We start from the raw sequence: 19,592 nt of genomic DNA on the forward strand, positions 1-19,592 counted from the left end.
TAACCAAGCTACAAAAAACAAGCAGCTACAAGTGTTTCTGAGGAGGTTCAGGCTGTGCGTAACAAGGTCATGACTGGACATTCCAAATTTGGATAAAAGCATATCAACAGGCGTACAATTGGCATAAAAATATGTTTTACTTCAAAAAAACGACAATTTGACAATGTCTCCTTCAGGGTGAATACATACTGAAGAAGTCGGTATGACTAAATGTCGGTTTTTTGCAATAAATGACTTGGGAGCATAATAGAGTGCGACTATCTTTTTCATTTTATGATTCCTCTCCTTTAGCCTGCATCTTGCTACTGCTTTGGGTGTGCATCCGCCCTCCCCATCCATAAAAATATGTTTTACAAATGATATAAGACAAAACGTGAATATCCCAGAGGTTGAATAATCAGACTCTGTATCCTGTCTGTCTATATCAATAGAAATGGGCAGACTCAGACAGCTGTCAAGGCTGTCCCTACAAAAGCAACAGCATGAAAAACATGAAAAAACGCTTGAGCTCTGTTTATACGATTATGTTCTCATCTCTCATAAAAAAGATACAGGGAAATATGAGGATGGGGAGAACATGGATCAGTTTGACAGCTACAATGGTATGTCCATTTACTGTAACATTAGACAGGCAACAGAGAGCAACAGAGGGCTTAACGACAGACAATGTATATGTGATATAGACAGACATTTCAGGGTCGATTTGAGTGGCACAAAGAAATTGAATTTTCACGGTTAAAGACAACTACAACTGTAGATTTCCAAGGAGCAGTGCAGCTGGTTTTATGACAGGACTAAACACTACTCATACTGGATATACAACATTATCAACTGGAAGTGTTTGTGGGTAGATAATTATGAAGTTTAGCCCTATCAAAGTCAAATAATATTTTAAGGTTACTCTCACTTTAATCACTTATCACAAAAAATATAAGTACTTATATTTTTTATAAATACGCAACTGTTTCGGATTCAAATACTTCTCTACGCTTTACTGAGCTTGTCTGGTGTATTGGAGCGTATGAAATATTAACAGGCAAGATCAATCGAGGACAGAAAAAGATTAGAATCTGAAACAATTGCATATTGGACCTAGGTCTGCCACCGACAGAAAAATGACGCTCAGTTTAACTTTTTACAGAGAGCAATTAAGGGTAACATGTCATGCGATGACATTTCATGCAGAAGACCGACAGCCCTCAAGGCTGCTGTGGGAAATGGGAGTGATGCGGAGATCAGGTAATCACATTCACGGGCTTCAGTCTGTCTGGCTGAGCGATGGGCTGTCCGCTCCGTGCTGATGTGCCAAACACACGACTGAGGAGCAGAAGGAAAGCTGAGTGCTGAGACAGCACCCTGGTAAAGGTAAATGGACAGCATCTATATCGTGCTTTTATCCAAAGCCCTTTAGAATTAACGCCTCTCATCCACACACACACACACACACTCTCACACACCAATGGCGGAAGGCTGCCATGCGAGGCACCAACCAGCTTGTCAGGAGCAATTGGGGGGTTAGGTGTCTTGCTCAAGAATACTTTGACGCGCCCAGGTCAGGGATCTAAACGGTAACCTCCTGACTGGACTGCCAGACGACCACCCGTACTGTAACTCCTGAAGGGACGGGGGGGGCCTCGCTCACTCACTCGTTTAGGAGGGGGATGGAGGTTCTCCTCTTGGTCTTCTGCACCATGTTGGCCTGGTTCCTCAGGGAGATATGGATGACGGAGGGGGCCAGCTTGCAGGGCTCCCCGTCCACCTGCATGGGGATGGGCTTGTACGTGGTCAGGGTGACCTTCTGGCACTGGTTCAGCCTCTCGCCGTGACCTCCGACCTGCAGCGTTGCCTTAGCGACAGAGGAGAGAGTATATTGAGCAGCCATTTTTACATCTGGACCTAGAGAAGAACCTCAGAATGTGATCCTGAGGGCTATGAACTGACTGATATGTTAAATAAAATAAAATAAAATAAAATAAAATAAAATAAAATAAAATAAAATAAAATAAAATAAAATAAAATAAAATTAAATTAAATTAAATTAAATTAAATTAAATGGAATTAAATGAAAGCAGAAGTTGTACCTTTTCAAACTCTTTAGCAGATTATATAATGAACATAGATTTTCAGTCTTACTGTCATCACTGACAGAAATAAGCATTAAATCAGCATGTTAACAATCACTGATAACAATCTCTCCCCTCTCTAGAAGTGTGTCTATACGTACAATAAGAATCAGCGATTAATACATTTCTTGACCTCTCGTATAAAACACAGATTTATTTATGAATAGACAGTGTGCTAAATAGTGTGAGCTGAGCTGCATAGTCAGAAACCTACTGTCTACAGACAGTAACGTCAAGCCCCTTTCAATGATTTTCAACTAGAAATGCTAGTATTACAGTACTGCCTTTAAAAAGACCTGCGCACAGTATTATCCGGAACTCACAAAACTGTAGTTGTAAACGAGATGTGGTAACTAACAATTCTAACAAGTCAACGTGATGTTTAATGCAGACTGACTCCACTCCGTACGGTAAAGGTGAGATGTATGGAAAGGTGACGCGGCCCTACCAGAGACGTCATAGTGAATCCGATGACCTCGATGCAGCCATCGTCGTGTCGCTGCGGTTCAAAGTCGTGGTGCTCGCCAGGGTTACCCCAGGGCATGGTGCCGGCACAGTACCTACGAGACGCACACAGGGGCGAACGCGATCGATACCGCTGCTGCGGGGAGACCTGAATGCCGTCTCGATCGATATACATTAGCGTGAATCTACAATGTCACAACAGGCTGGGGTTGGACACGCAGTCCTGCCTTGGTGTAATCTGCACAGTAGATACAGATTGGCCATCAATGACAGGAGACAGAAACACTGATATTAACAGGCCCAGTGCGCAAGTAAACATATCGATTGAGATGATTTGTTTTGCAATTTTCTTTCTGAATTCAGTGTGACCTGGCTTGTCCACTCAGAGAATGTGAAGCAAAACAACATGCAGTATACATACAGAGTATGTATGTAAACAGTATGTAAATGGTCCCATCATTAACTACTAATGACTTCATCATTCTCATAATTATGGCAATTATGCCACTATATAATCTCAACAAAAAAAATTCACATACAGTATGCAAAACATGTACTCTATACATGCATAGAAGCACGATTCCAAAAACATTTGTATAAAATGACTAATATGAAAAATGCCAAGTTACAAGTAAACTTTCAGGAAAGAAGCAAAATATCTTCCAACTTTTGTTTGTGTAACTTGGCCCTGTGTTTCTTCATCTTGCCATCTCCAGAGAATGTGGTATTTAGGAAAGTAATCTTGGCTAGTGTCAGTAAATTCAGCATCTCTGTGATTAATCTCTAATGGAGTGCTTGTGGTAATGTATTATTCTGTATGAAACCATAAAGCAAGTGCATTTGTACATACCACGGAATGACAATCTATATAACATTTGTATTGCCATCTGTAATTCCCTTCAACGTGTGTTTAAAGATAAAGTATACTGCATCAAGTCTACTTAACTTCTGAAACATTACTGTTGAGATACAGATTAAGGACCACACAGTGCACTTCACAACTGAACAGAACCAGAAATGGGAAGTGTGTTTAAGCAAGGCTTTACCTGGGAATGTTGAGGAACACAAGACACTGCAGCTTCAAGTCCTGGACCTTGGAGGTGAGGTCTGTGCCATCGCACTAATGAGAGAGGCACAAGACGGGAAGTATTACTCGCAAACACCTTTCAGGTGAGGCTGGATTCTTCTTTCAGATCCTTTCAGACGCATCTTCTGAAGGTTTTCTGTGTCAATTAAGTGCCTAGTCTGTTAATGAAGCTGCTACCAGGTGGACATCATCTCACTCTCATTAAAAGGTCAGCTAAAACGTGGGATCTACTCACCACAACCTTGATGTGTTTTGCGAGGTCTTTGGAACTACCCATGAGAAAGTCAGAGAAGGCCGTCTGGAGAGAGAGAGAGAGAGAGAGAGAGAGGGAGGGAGAGAGGGAGGGAGAGAGAGAGAGAGAGAGAGAGAGAGAGAGAGAGAGGAAAGTCACATATGAGGAGAAAATCTGATTAGGCCATCTGTGGGTAAAGTCTATACTGGCAGAGACAGTGGTGATGGTTGGTACTCACTCCAGCATAGAACATCTTGTTCTTGAATCGGCTGTTGAATTTCTCTGGGTTGGCCTCTGAGGAGATGGAGAGCGGACATAAGACAACATTTCAAACTCTGGTACACATTTCAATAAAGCTGTCACTGGCCTGCAAACAGAAATCTGTCTCGGGTGCAGAGATGAGAGAGGCCTCGAGCATTACTGGAGATGTGCAAATTGAGCCCATCAAATACAATATTCCCCAGAAACTCAATACATTATAAACTGGAATAGACCCAGCCATTCTCTGCCGCAGCTTCACACAAAACAATCTCAAATTATTTTGCAATTAGATTTTTGCAAAGCAACTGTTTTTTCTGTTAATGTCAGTGAATGTAAACAGCTGACATTGTAATTAAGGCCAATTTTTGGATAATAAGCTGTCAAGTGGGTTGTGAATTTTGACAGCTGTGTTCATTTTGATTATTTGGAACTTGATTCAGACAGAATTTAGGTGGAAAACATAGCAATGAAACAGCAGTGATTTGTAATGCCTTTATGAGATGCTCTTGGAAAATGGTTTGTAGTGAGTTGGAATTATCGATGAGACAAGATTAATAGCCTAAGCTGCAAGATGAATAATTAGCTGCCAGACTGGAAGTAATTCATATAAGGCACAGTAGTCTTGGGTAGATGGAAGTATGGAATATTAATTTTTTTCTTGACTGTGAGATGTAGAAAATGTTGTGTAAACATCCAATAAATAATAAATGGAGGACGGTAATGTAGGATGGCTATGTTCACATGCATTGAACTGAACTGAACATATTACAAAACACATGGATGATGGAATGTGAAGAAATATCTCACTGAATAATTTATCAACAGCCTTTCTGAACTCTTCCTTGACATTTTGACCTCTTAGCAGTGCCTGTCTGTTAAGTAAGAATCCGGAAGTTTGAAAACCAATATGTCAGTCCATGGGGCCTTGCCCTTTGACTTTGCAAACTCTAAATATGCATCATTTTGAGGATCAGTGAAAACAGCATTTCTGCCGTGTATCAACCCTGACATGTATCCATAAATCATCGGAAAATAAGATTAATATATTGCTTGTGACAGATTAGCACAAAACCAAAACCTTCAAAATGTTGAGCACAGACCTCTGGACTCATGAAACTCCAGTGTTACATGGGCGTCGAAGCCAAGGCTGAAGTAGTTGTTGAAGACATCGAGTGGAAGCTGTTGGACAAAGCAGACACAAGCCATGGCGTCAGAAAAGAGCACACGGAGCAAGCTCAGTTTGCCTTGAAAAACCGAAATGGAGAAAGGTACAGCAAACCACGTGTGGGAATTTGGATGTCCCTAAAAGATAATGTGGTTTTCATCATATCAGACATGGCGGCTATGAGTTAAAGAGCTGACATCAAAATTCCCTTTTTCCTCAATTTACACATTACACATTCAGACACACTACATGAAAATTCATGAACACATTATAACAGACCACAAGAAATACAACAGGGTGCTCTACATCATTGTCAGATCTGCCCTTTAGGTTTAAGTTTATTTGATTAATTTGTGACTACTTTATGGAGATCCTATGAAATAACATGTAACCAGCATTTTAAAATTATCACTTTGTCTGATTAAACTCACAATATCTTTGCATAGACAACCCAGGAGGCCTGGACATGATTTCATAGCTCCCAGCCCCAAACTCAAAGGGGTGCTTGGGGCATAATTAGTTTGGCGTTTTCTGCTACATTTCACACTGATAATAACTGCAGCCGCTGAGCACCGCTAATGCTCATTCTAAACCCCTCTCCGGTTGTCTACAGAGTGTTTCTGATCCAATCGGAGACGCCATGTTTTTAATTGCAGGTCAGGTCAGAGTTAATTACGTGTCACCAGCTATCATGGCCGCCATTATTCCTGCTGTCTCACTGAATCAGCTTGGAGACTACCCTCCCCCATGTCCTCAGATTACTCCGCCATTTTATCAGTAGGGCAGAGAGGGAGAAGGTCTAGGTTTTATGGGTGGGAGTGTGAGGGGCAGCCGAACCTTCAGCCACCAGAGAGCAACACCACGTCTTGTTTATGTTCTATGGCCACCATGGCTGCAAATGATGGCCTAGCTACATACAGACCATCTTCTCATTTCTCTTGCAGGCTGCCGATAAGGCTTATCACTAAACACAAATATTGAGCAGCTTTCTGCCATTTTGCGGGAAGGGATTTGGATACATGCCAAAGAAAAAAACTATATATATAGAATTATATATATAGACATTTCTCATCTGTACCACAAAGTCAGGTAAAAAGACATTGCAGGATACATTTGAATGAATGTAAAAGGCATGGTAACAATAAATACAGAGTCTGCAGCATAATAGTACTGAGTACATAAACACATACGCACAGCATAAGCATAGGACATTTTAGCTTGTCTAAATGTCTCAATTCCTGGCCTCTCGTTATGGAAGGAAAGCTTATCTGTCATTGCTTGTCAGCCAGCTTGCTCACCAGCTGCTAAAACTACTGCCACACTCCCAAAGAGATACTTGCCAGTGGCAGGAAATGATGTGGCAGAAAAAAAAGTAAAGTAAGCTACAGGGCTGTGCATCTTCTAAATGATTCAGCTAATTCAAAAATAATAACCAGCGTCGATATTAAAAAAAACTTTGTTATCTCACTAAGTGTACTAAATAGCACACTATTAATGTAGGCACATGCAAATCATAAATCTAATTTGGCTTATGAATCATGCTTTAATTGTATTTTTACTCAAAGCAATTGAGCTTTTTTCACAGTATTGCTTCTTAACTTCTTAACAATATCTTATTATATATTATTAAGCATGTAGGCTTATGATAAATTACTGTTGTTTTGCCTTTGTTCTGAAGTAACTAAAAGAAAGTTGATATTTCTTATTGTTTCTGTAAATGTATCCTCCATGTCACATAACAAAACCAAACTGAGAACAAACAAAACATTAAAATGGAGAAATGCACAATAAGAAAAATAATAATAATACTAAATATTCTAGTTATGTTGACATGCAGGCTCTGTTTGACACAATTGTACTGCAGCTGCATAATTTAAACAAGGCAAAGTATTTTTTGTCTGGAAAAGCATTTTGCTCACTTTAATTTTAAAATGGATGTTTAATTTTTCAGAGAACAACATAAATTAAATGGATATGAAAATGATTGTGGTAAGGGTGAATAACTACTTTAAATCAGTTATGGACTCCCTAAAAAGCTAACAACCATGAATTAAGCATTTTAATTGTGCATGAAAAATACAGGAAGTGAACATTTCTGGTTGATACAACTACTTACATGTAAGGATCACTGCTTCAGCTAAGAAGATTCCACACATTTTCTTTACGCAGTTGCACTTTCTGTCTTTCATAATCTTTCAAATCTTGGTTCCTTGCAGTTATCATCAATTTATTGGAGTGTGGGTAAGAATGTTTCTCATCTCAAATGTCCTGGAAAATTCCATGCCATGCATTTCACACCAGTTTACACTTAATGTGGTTTGCATCATGCGGCCATTAATGCAATGATATGCACACTGCAGCTGTGTTTGAACACGTTACTGCTAGTGCTGCATTCTGCCAGTCAAGCATTAAATTTGACCAACAAAAAGCTATTTTTGCTGTTTTTAAAGCATCGTGTGTCGGCACAGGTGTCAGTATGAATACTTGTTTTATTATTGCTAGCGTCAGATTTACCAAGAGTGTTTTTAGACTTTGCTCGGTTTTATCAACAGATTACTCTACAGGGTCCAAGTTCTTATCTGTTCTCGCACTTGTATCTGCTATCTACCATGTACTTTGTTGTATGTTGCTCTTGATAAGAGAGTCTACCGAACACTTGTAACGTAACGTAACGTAACGTAACGTAACGTAACGTAACGTAACGTAACGTAACGTAACGTAACGTAACAGTTACAGCTGGCACACGCTCCCCCGGCTCACCTTGTCTGTCAGCTGCTCATCTCTCTCTTCCTGGCTGGCCTCCGGGTTAGGCTCCACCACAAGGTTCCACCTGTCCAGCTGCACGATGTTCCCGTCCTCCACGTGAGAGAGGATTTTGGACACCGGCTCATCCGTGTATCCCTGAGAGGGGAAAAAGAGTTCCCGATTACAAAGTCTCATGGGGACAGGCGCAATTTACTTTCACAGACTTTTAACTGAACATAAAGCCCTCCACTCACGAGCCCCCTGTGGCTACCAGGTCCCAGTCAAGCAGCTTAGCCACTAGCCTATAGGCTGCTCCAGGACAACAGCCTGAATATTAGCTTAAGAAGTGCAGTCATTTACATAAGCAGCAATGATCAGTGTACAGTTTTGGGGGGCAGGTCACTCACCCCGCCCCAGTTGAGGGTCCTGGCCAGGTCATTCCCGGTCCCCAGAGGCAGGACAGCAACGGCAGGCTGGGGGTTCAGCTGCAGCTGGTCCAGCATGGACAGAATCCAGCCCACCTGTAGAGGAGAATGGACACCATCTTAAATGCACCAGGCCCTCTTCATTCATGCACTATAAAGTTATTGCAGGAGAAAGACCTAATCTCAGCATGTCACCACTCATTACAGCAGCATTACAGTTATTTAGCTGAGGCTTTTATCCAAAGTGACTTACAGTTGATTAGCCTGGTGTGAAATACAGTTATGACCAGCTTGAAATACCAGCTACCAGCTGATTCAAAACCTAGCTTGAGCTGTTTTCTTTCAGCAGGGAGCAATGGGGTTTAAGGGCCTTGCTCAACGGTCCAACAACTGATCTTATCATGGCTACACTGTACATATACTGTACTTATGGCCCCTTGTTCAAGTACTGTATACTGAAATGTCATGACTGAACAGTAACAGATCCAAAAGTAATCGAAGCACTTGAACAAAAAAATGACTGATGCATCACTACATGGCATTCGATACTTTAATACCAGGTTATGATGAAAGGAAAAATAATAACTTCCAAGGTGTTGTCCAACCTCTCTTTTACAGGAAATATGCTTTGTGCTGTGTACTCTGCGCTGATAAGGTGGGTCTAACATTACCCCTGAAGCAAAAGCACAATGAAAGAAATGGGTTAAGTTGGGGCAATGTAGGCTGGGTGTTTGTGATATCGATCTCCTTAGGGACTGCCGCCTGCCACACCTCGCCCCACTTCCCCTCGTATTACACTCTGCCTGTGAGCGAGTCTGAGAGAGTAATCACACCAGGGGAATCGTGTTTGCAGGAGTCCATCCATTACTCCAGATCGATCCCTTCATCACAGGTGGAGACCGTTTCTTTCTGCTGCGCGCATTATGGGGCATGGATAATTTACAAAGACCGATGCAACACTCTCAGCCCAGAAGAGCCTCTATCAGTCCTCGGGCGAATTAGCCCCCCGACGGCTGAAAAACCTAACCGCCCTGCTTCCCGTGAGGATTATTTCAGACATCAAACCCTTTGTTTTGCTTGGACTGTGTTAACGAGGCCGAACTGACACATCGCATCGAACGTGCGCGGGATTGGTGGCTGGTAACGCGGGGCGACGAGGTCAGAAGGTCAGGCTAAAAATAAGCCAACCGCGGGAACCTCTGCTGCACACGTCCGATGGGAGAAAAAGCAGGACTCGGAGAAACCGGGCAGACAGGCGTAACCAGGGAGAAGGTAAAAGGTTAACTGATTATGTGATGCGCTGCCTTGCGTACAGACTACCGACGGGGAGCCAATAAAAGGACTCATCATTTTTGGGAGCACCTTGGGGCGCAGTTACCCTCTCTTATGAGAGTAGCTCCAGACAGCCCCAGACATGTCACATCAAAAGAGGCACTGCTGGTGTTGTCTAATAACACAAAGAGAAAAATGAAATCTCTATTGGAAAAGACTGTGGCTGGCCTATACTAGACAAGTATAAAGACTGCACTGCAAAGAAAATGACTGAGTAGAAAATATTAGCTTCTTTTAAGTTAACGTTTGCTTGATAAGTGACTCCATTGGCAAATCTTGAAATGAGTCAAACTGTCTGACCGCTCTGGCAAAATTTTTTGTCTTACACAAAAAAGTAAAATAAGTATTTTAGTCTTATATTGAGACTTAAAAACTTATTTTGGTTTTGTAGTGTGATTGCTCGATGCTGTAGATGCAGCACCCTTACACAGCTGGCAGCACAGACTCTACCGGGAAGTACAAACAAGGCTGAAGGATACAACCCCAAAGCCTTCAGATACTGAAGAAGCCAACTGGTCCGCGATGGAGAATATTCAGTTAAGTGGAAGGGGAGAACCTCTGGTCAAAGGGCCGAGAGACATGGGTAGGGCATACGCAAAAAATCCTTTCAGGGACGCTGTTTAGTCCACTGTGACCCGTGTAACCTTTACCTGGCTACGCTTTCACTAAACAAACAGCAATTGAGACGGCAAAATTTGGTTAATGTTTTTCTGTGACTGCTTATTACCAGAGGCTTTGTGTAGAAAGGTCACCCCAGTTCAATAAAATAACCATGGGAATGGATTAAACTTATAATGATAGACGTTACTTTTATCTGAAATTATTTGACAAAATGTGAGTAAAGTAATGAATACGTGTTTGATTCAGCTTGAAATAACCGAAAATGGGGTTTGAGAGAGCAGAAAAAGAAAGACTTTCATTTGCAGTTCAATTTTAACCGCAAACGTGGCAGCATTCAAATTCATCCTTAATACACTGGACCATCCAGAGGTGATGTGCAATATCAGCCAAGTCCACTGAACGCACTGAACACTGACTGAACACTCACCGTCCCGTCCCCTCCACATGCCAGGATGCGCAGATTGTGCACTTTGCGGTACATTTCTAACCTTGAAAACAAAGCAGAGAAAAAAGATCTCAAGAATGGATTATTATTTTTGCAAACATCACATAATGCAGGTTTCAACCGTTTACAAAAGCATGCCAAAAACAACTCCTGAGCCAATTTCAGAAGCTATTAATCTGTGAAGAATTCCCGTCATAAAGTCTTTGTACAGATCTAATAAAATCACTGTGGAGTACGTTTATGATAAAAGCTAATGGAACAGTGATTTTTCCCTTTATAATTCTCTGTTTCCTTCATTAGTGTGGTGTAATGAAACACAAAATCTAATTAGTCGCTGGAATACAATATGACAGAGGAGATGAGCGCAGTACCTACAGGCCAACTGAATTCATGAGAATTAGTATAGCACTCGCCATACCATCAATGGTGCCTTTCCAAGCATGGCTGAACACACTGTCACATCCATTGGTGGCAGTCTTATGACACAGGAAAGCTCTGTGGATCTTAACCCATGATAATGAATCTCTAAAATGAGGTTATGGTAATTGGAACCATTAGTTGCTACGTATGTCGGACCATTATGTAAGAATCAGCACACCATGTCGAAGGCTTAATGAAATTGATATGTGGGATGTGGAGAACTTGCAGCATTCACATGATGAGACACCAGGGAGGACTCTTAAGGTCAGTTTATAGTGCAGTGACAGAGCATTGCTTGACTGAAAACACAGTCTCTACTGTCACCAAACATAGACTGCGGTTCTTGTCCTTAGAAAAAAGTATAAACGCACTCCAGTCGCCAAGAGTACAAATCCGTTGCATGTCGTTGGTCAAGGTGACGTTGTTACTGGACTATAAACTGGCTTTTATTGGTGGCTGGAGCCTAGCCAGGTTAGTAGTGATGGCACAGTGTAACTGTGACAGAAACGTAAGAGTGTATTAAGACCCATGATGACACTGCGTGAACCTCACCCTTCTTTGGGGCCTCCCTGGCTCAGGTCAAAGACTTGCCGAGGGTTCAGGTACCACATGAAGGACTGGATGATCTTAGCTCCCTGGATTGAGAGACACAGGGAATCAAAACGTTCTGTTAGAGCACGGGCTAAGGCCCATCACAAATCCGGCTGTGTGGAGCTGCACACCCCAGAGCTCTCTAATTAGCACTTTAATCACAAAGCTGCCTTGGTCTAGGACAGGGGTCGCAACCTTGGTCTAGGACAGGGGTCGCAACCTTGGTCTAGGACAGGGGTCGCAACCTTGGTCTAGGACAGGGGTCGCAACCTTGGTCTAGGACAGGGGTCGCAACCTTGGTCTAGGACAGGGGTCGCAACCTTGGTCTAGGACAGGGGTCGCAACCTTGGTCCTAGAGATGCAGGGTCTGCTGGTTTTTGTTTTCACCTTAAATATAACAACCACTTTAGACCCAAGTAACCAGGTGAGGTGAGTTAACTGTGTAATTGATTGCTTAATTGAACAATTGAGTGTTGAGTAACAGCAAAAACCAGCAGACCCTGCAATTCTCCAGGGCCTTAGCCCTTCACTAAATTGACCACGAGTGGACAGGCTGAAGTTTTGAAATGAGTAAACCTATCTGGTACAAACTGTTATCTTTTTTTTTTGGCGCTTTGGATGGGATGCGGCAGGCCAAGGAGAGGCAGTGGGGTGTAGTTGGGGGTCGGGAGGTACTCAAGGACCCTCACCTGATTACCCCCACTCTTTGGGTTGACAAACACCAGCAGGGGCTTCATGAGTTGGGAAGGCACAGGCTTCACGATGAAGGGCTTCCACCGGCTCTCCTGAAACGAGAGAAGAGCGTATGTTCAATAACAGAAACTCCCACAATCCCCATCTATTCCCCGACAACGGCATCATGAGCCTGGGAAAACAAACCTATCAATCACATTGCTCTCCAGAGGAGGTGTGAAGTCGGAAAGCACAGGGGAGTTTGTGCTTGGCAGAGACAGTACACAACAGCACGTGAAGCCCAAATTCTCCGTAATTTGAAACACACAGCCCCCGCTCAGTATCTCAAGAGTGCTGTGAGTGTCTCAGGCATCTCAGGAAAATGGCACACCTCGCACACCTACTGCAAGGAGATGCAGCCATTATCTCCCTACATGTAAGAGCACATGTGTCAATTACTGACATGCCTGGCTTCAGTTATTTGAGAGATGGAAACTGTCAAAAAGACTTCCTGCATCTTAAGATGCACTTTTTATTCTTTTGAGCACGCGAAGCCGCTTTCTGTCAGTCACACTCGGGCAGCTGGGGATACTCTTCAGCTTGGCTGTCTGAGTTGGCATTCCCGCGGTGACGCCGTCTGCTTCGCCAAAGCAGCCAGGCGGGACTGCAAATCCCAGAGTGCCACAAAAGAGGAGCTAGCAGACAGAGACATGAAGCCCTGTCTGGGCATTCTATGGTGTGCATACAAGTGTGCATGTTCATGTGTCGGCACAGGTGTCAGCGTGAGAGTGCATTTAAGAGCATCCATGCGTAAGTCTGTATTGTGTGACCTTTTCTCTGCGTTCCTAGTAGTTTTGAGATTCAAAGCCTTCACATCCTAACACAGCAAAACTGAAATGCAGGGTAGTTCTTCACCCTAAAAATAGTCTGGGAACGTACAATATCAAAATCCTATCAAATTGCCCTGTAAACAACATATTTATGACGTGCCATCTCAAAATGGTCAGAACCTTCAAATTCTAAATTCGACTCGGCTTGTGAGTGTGTGTGTGTGTGTGTGTGTGTGTGTGTGTGCTCTAACAGCACCACAGGACATGCATAAACCATGCAAAGGACCTGCTGCTTCCTGCTTCTGCCCCCCAAGTCTCCATGAGTGTTTGTGCCTCTACTACACCCTGCACCTTTCTCCTCCCAGTAAATGCACAGCTTTTTGCTAGCCTGCTGTTCTCCATGATAGTTTTTGCTAGCCTGTTGTTTTCCATGATACTTTTTTTAATGGCCCCATTTCAACAGATATCAGCTGTTTTTTTTTACAGTAGAGTATATCTTCCAAATGGTCTGATATTAGACATAGATGATTAGACTGATGTATCAGTACTTTGTGAAGATTAGTGGATTTGTGCGGTACTGGCTCTGAAATGATATCCGTGACCAAGCAGAGTAGCACGACTTCAGTGAGCCTATTTACAGCGCTATTAATCTCCCTAATATAATTACAGGGATCACTTCCTGGCCAGTATGCAGAGCTCAGAATCCTAATGGAGAACTGTCTGTTGAAGCAAAGCAACTTCCTCTGTTTTCTGCCAAAATGAAGCCGTATCACTGGACACAGCACACAATTCAACTGCTCATCTAATTCTCAGACCCTGACTTTAATGTCATTCACAGCCATCAGATCTGTCATTGGAAAAGGCTGCATGTCCTTCTTCAAAATCCAGATTAAGCAATGTGCCAAATCAAGCAGAATAAAGCCTTCATCCGAATTCAAAATGTGCTGGCACTGCATGGAAAAATCTGATATTAGCATATAGATATCTGACATTCATCTTACCTCCGCTCCTTTTTTGCTGGATTTTCGCTTGAATGAGGTCCGTTTCTTCTTTTTACTGGACTTAAGGGAAGTCTAGGGAAATAACAAAATAAATATTTTTCACGGTCTACAGTATGGCTTAACAGAATGAACAGAATTTGAGCCATATGATTGGGCAGGTAAGGTCTGTGGTTTGGTATCTGAGCTCTGTGATTGGACAGATAAGGTCTGTGATTGGGTATCTGAGCTCTGTGATTGGGCAGGTAAGGTCTGTGGTTGGGTATCTGAGCTCTGTGATTGGGCAGGTAAGGTCTGTGATTGGGTATCTGAGCTCTGTGATTGGGCAGGTAAGGTCTGTGGTTGGGTATCTGAGCTCTGTGATTGGGCAGGTAAGGTCTGTGATTGGGTATCTGAGCTCTGTGATTGGGCATGTAAGGTCTGTGGTTGAGTATCTGAGCTTTGTGATTGGGCAGGTAAGGTCTGAGGTTGGGTATCTGAGCTCTGTGATTGGGCAGGTAAGGTCTGTGGTTGGGTATCTGAGCTCTGTGATTGGGCAGGTAAGGTCTGTGGTTGTGTATCTGAGCTCTGTGATTGGGCAGGTAAGGTCTGTGGTTGGGTATCTGAGCTCTGTGATTGGGCAGGTAAGGTCTGTGGTTGGGTATCTGAGCTCTGTGATTGGGCAGGTAAGGTCTGTGATTGGGTATCTGAGCTCTGTGATTGGGCAGGTAAGGTCTGTGGTTGGGTATCTGAGCTCTGTGATTGGGCAGGTAAGGTCTGTGATTGGGTATCTGAGCTCTGTGATTGGGCATGTAAGGTCTGTGGTTGAGTATCTGAGCTTTGTGATTGGGCAGGTAAGGTCTGAGGTTGGGTATCTGAGCTCTGTGATTGGGCAGGTAAGGTCTGTGGTTGGGTATCTGAGCTCTGTGATTGGGCAGGTAAGGTCTGTGGTTGTGTATCTGAGCTCTGTGATTGGGCAGGTAAGGTCTGTGATTGGGTATCTGAGCTCTGTGATTGGGCAGGTGAGGTCTGTGATTGGGTATCTGAGCTCTGTGATTGGGCAGGTAAGGTCTGTGATTGGGTATCTGAACTCTGTGATTGGTCAGGTAAGGTCGGTGGCGGCAAGTGGTCACCTGAGGTCTGCGGACACGGATGATCCAGGTGGGCGGCACTATGACAGACGCATGCGCCCCGAGAGAGCACGGCTCTTCAATCTGCTGCAGCATGAAGCACGACACCTTGTTGTGATACTGCAGAGAAAGAGGACACACCGGTCAGGCAGACAGCCAGTCACTCACACACTCACGCACTCACACTCACACTCACGCACACACGCACTCTCACACACACACTCACACACGCGCTCAGACTCACACACACTCACACTCGCATATATCCAGGGAAACTGAATGGTGTTAATGTAAACAGAGGAGACCCCAGCCAAACCCTCAGCACTTACTGCTTGTTTACACCAGGAGCAGCTGATGGCCACAATTTCTTTACTATGAAATGCAAACTTCTGCTGAAAACCCTGCAAAAACAAGACAAGAATGAAAAGTCCTTTATGTAGATCTAAATACATCTAAATAAAGCCTCCAGCCAGATCCATACTCTGTCCGGCAGTCATCGTGACACTGAGGTGTTATGACAGTGTGCTGCTTTCTCGTACAGAATGAGTAAACAGTGGGAGCGACCTGGCCTCACCTTCCCACACTGCCTGCACTTCCCGTCCTGTCGCCTCCGGTGGACCCAGTGGTGCCGCACGATGGTGGGCTGAAAGCAGAACATTCAGGGGGGTCAACCCGCCATTTTGTAATTTCATTTCACTTTTTGAAGCCTGAGGGACAACACTTGTGTGGTAGCTCATACTCTATGGGATTGAATCTCAATCTTAACAGACCAGGGTCATATATGTCTGTATTTTGGATTCAAATACTTGTCTGAGCCAACCAAAAGGACCAGAAAGTGACATTTGCACTTTTTGAGAGTATTTCATAGGTTCCAGTACACTCGATAAGCTCAGAAAAACGTTAAACAAAAGTATTTGAATCCAAAAGCAATTCTGTATTTCACCCGGTCTGAAACCTAATTATTAATTCTGTACTTTTAATAGACAAATATGTACATGAGTACACAACTGTCTGACACTATTCTGAGGTACATTCATGAGTCATAAAACCCAGACTGTGAAAATTTTATCAGTTTGTTTAAGAAAGCCTGTAGGCTTTATTTTAAATCTCTAAAATCACCAGGCTCAACACTGAAACCCAACCTGCATCACTGGAAGAGGAGGTGAGGATTAGGCATGCCGCAGTGATCAAACAGAATGTGACAAATCACAATAAAAAAAAGTAGCAGGATGAGGAGGGGGTCAATGGGATGCTGTCATTGGTGACAAGGAGCCTTTGGCCGGGTCAGGTTTGAACTTATTTCAAAAACACAGGCCAGGAAGAAACCTACTGCAGGACTGCAGCCCTAGTCGCAGCAGTGGTGCCCACCATTGGGTTTGTTAGCACGTTAGCATTTCATAGCAAGAATCTCGTTAGCATTTCACAGGATGGGAAGAAGCAGCCTGCAGGACTGCAACTCTAGCCGCAGCAGTGGGGCCTACCATTGGGTTTCTTACCACGTTAGCATTTAACAGCAGTACGTTAGCATTTCACAGGCTGGGAAGAAGCAGCCTGCAGCTCTGTAGCCCTAGCCGCAGCAGTGGGGGACTGCCGTTGTGTTCGTTAGCACACAGCAGGTGGAGGTGAGGGGAGGTACCTTTGTCCGGGGCACGCAGGCGGCCGCCATGCGGTTAGCCATCCCTATGAGCCTCGCAAGGGCCCGGGGCTTTTTTACAAGTCTTCGGACATGGGAAGGCTAACGAGATCAGGGCATGATGGGAGGGACAGGCAGAGGGTTCGTACGGTTCGGAGGGTTCAGAAGATTTGGTGCAGGTGGAAATGAAAGGAAACAGAGGAGACAGCGAAGGGTAAAGAAAGGAAAAGCCAACAGAGGGTAAAGAAGAGTGAAACAGGCTACCGGGGTTAAAGTCAGGGAAATGTAAGCTTGTAGGTTGGAAATTTTAGACTGATTAATGCATAGTAAAAAAATAACAGCAAAAGTGTCAACATAAGCAAAAAACTGTTTCAGGAAACAAACCTCGACTGTTAAATGTTCAGGAATGTTAAGCACTTCAAATATGTGACAGTGCATTTCAGCTAAAAGGACAAGAGAAGTTCTTCAAAATAAATGCAAGAAATATGTAACTGATAATTCAGGTGAACTATAGCTGGAGCACACAGAACAAATTTTCTGCACTCTAGTTAAATTCCCAAAAAATCTAAATGTCAAATAAAAGTCCACTTCGAGATTAAAAATCACCTCACGCCAGATTCTTTCTGTGATTAATGATGTTGCTGGAATAATGCAAGGGTGAATCAATGATGAATGAATAGTCACATCAACTAAAAAAGCACGAATGGGTTCTACACAACAAGGAATTGGTTCAAAGTGCCCAGTCATTTTGAATCATTCAAGTAAGTAAGTAAGTACAGGTAATACAGTACTTGGTCATAAAACATTCATTCAATCACAATCTGTAATTCAATCACAATCTTGACAATGAATGTAATATTTCTTGTATTACATATCTTGGCAAATTAATTTTATTGATCAACAACTTGCCGACTGTGTTGCTGAAGGTACAAACAAAACCTTTGATTTTAATAGTAAAGTCAAAGTTAAGAATACATGTTGATTGAATATAAATAATAAATAATACTAAAAAAGCCTGACTGTTGGCACCCAACACAGGACAGAGTACATCCAATTCACAGCCCCATTTCAGAAAGGCCAACTGTCCGCAGCCATGTAAATGTGTGAACCCCACTGACTATTCGTGAGACGGTAGACATCCACAGTTTACGAAACAGCTTACTTGTGTAATATTGAGTAAACAGGAAGGGAAGAAAGACGCTTTCTGACGAGGCTGAGGCCTCTGTTCACACTGTAGATTACTATGTACAGTCTTCCACAGAAAGCATAAGAAAATGTTGCTTTTGTATGCAGTCTACGGGTACCCGACTGACCAGTGAGGGGCGCTAGATCACAGTGCATGTGGACTCCTATCTGACTGAGCTCTCCCGCTCCCTGGTTGATCTATTCACAGTGGTGTGTTAACACAATGAGCCATCCAGCTGACCTAGTCATATCATATCTCAATAAAACATTTAGCAAAATTACTTGTGTTATCTTTGCTTTAGCCTGCATCTCTTCAAGTACTTCAAATGTTTGAAAAATCACCAACACCTTTACAGCAACAAAATGTGACACAGTTTCAAGGGGATTATAATCAAGCCTGTTGAGATGTTCGAGGTTGACTTTGACATTTATTTCATCCTGGATTTGGACATAAACGACACCAAATAGGATACAGGTCAGAACATGATGCAGCTATGGAAATAATCACAGTTAAATTCTGCATGAATAGCAGTCCGTTCAAAGGTAAACAGCAAAATATATTCAATATTGAAACCAATTAACAGCAGCACATGTACAGACGCCCACACAGGAGCCAATAAGAGTCTTTTATCTTAAAGGGAAGCTGTGTGACTGTGTGTACAAAAAAAGGAAACACCTTGGATATTTATAGACATCACAACAAGCATATTTTCTCTAGCACGGTCATTCAAACCAAGCACCTTCCCAAGGAACCGTTCGTTAACATTTACCAACCTTTTCTGGAAAGGTTAAAAATCCATTTTAATTACCTACGACGGTTGCCATGCCTGTTATATGACGATATGTTTTGATACAGACCAGAGGGGTGCCCTTAAACACAGCTGATAAATGGGTGATTGATCATTGCTTTGGAAGTGTGTAACAATGAAAAATGGACACAGTGAACACAATGAACAAATATGTTTATATCACCATCTGCTGGCAGAAAGATGATACAACATCTGTAGTTTAAAATCCAGTAAAAAAGTTTTACCTCCCGTACGTTCCTCGATCCTGATTCCCTAAACGATGGTTTACACCTAAAATTTATCTACAGGGAGAAGAAAAGAGAAAAAAAACGATATTATTTGTAGAAATGGCATATATTCTACATTTCATTTTTATATTCAAACAGAAAGGTCACTGAAGCCTTTGAACTGAATCTGTAGAGTATCAGTGACCAGCTCAGAAACCACAGTCCCCAAAGCCCTTTT

At 42.9% G+C, this 19,592-nt stretch overlaps 1 protein-coding gene across 2 annotated transcripts in view; it reads right to left on the reverse strand.

Moving 5' to 3' along the window:
- dgkza (diacylglycerol kinase, zeta a) overlaps positions 1 to 19,592 on the reverse strand; it is a 137,347-nt gene that overhangs the window by 51,816 nt on the left and 65,939 nt on the right. For both annotated transcript variants that reach the window (XM_061245258.1, XM_061245259.1), the window contains 17 exons: positions 19,373 to 19,429; positions 17,158 to 17,256; positions 16,096 to 16,164; positions 15,851 to 15,922; positions 15,525 to 15,641; positions 14,416 to 14,487; positions 12,602 to 12,697; positions 11,874 to 11,956; positions 10,884 to 10,944; positions 8,486 to 8,599; positions 8,094 to 8,234; positions 5,269 to 5,347; positions 4,146 to 4,201; positions 3,911 to 3,973; positions 3,635 to 3,708; positions 2,572 to 2,683; positions 1,647 to 1,846 (listed from right to left, as the gene is read on the reverse strand). In XM_061245258.1, the coding sequence (XP_061101242.1) occupies positions 1,647 to 1,846; positions 2,572 to 2,683; positions 3,635 to 3,708; positions 3,911 to 3,973; positions 4,146 to 4,201; positions 5,269 to 5,347; positions 8,094 to 8,234; positions 8,486 to 8,599; positions 10,884 to 10,944; positions 11,874 to 11,956; positions 12,602 to 12,697; positions 14,416 to 14,487; positions 15,525 to 15,641; positions 15,851 to 15,922; positions 16,096 to 16,164; positions 17,158 to 17,256; positions 19,373 to 19,429 (1,565 nt within the window). The remainder of the gene's footprint in view (positions 1 to 1,646; positions 1,847 to 2,571; positions 2,684 to 3,634; positions 3,709 to 3,910; positions 3,974 to 4,145; positions 4,202 to 5,268; positions 5,348 to 8,093; positions 8,235 to 8,485; positions 8,600 to 10,883; positions 10,945 to 11,873; positions 11,957 to 12,601; positions 12,698 to 14,415; positions 14,488 to 15,524; positions 15,642 to 15,850; positions 15,923 to 16,095; positions 16,165 to 17,157; positions 17,257 to 19,372; positions 19,430 to 19,592) is intronic.

This window comes from Conger conger, chromosome 6 (genome assembly GCF_963514075.1).
Source record: "Conger conger chromosome 6, fConCon1.1, whole genome shotgun sequence".
In the NCBI taxonomy this organism is placed as follows: domain Eukaryota; kingdom Metazoa; phylum Chordata; class Actinopteri; order Anguilliformes; family Congridae; genus Conger; species Conger conger.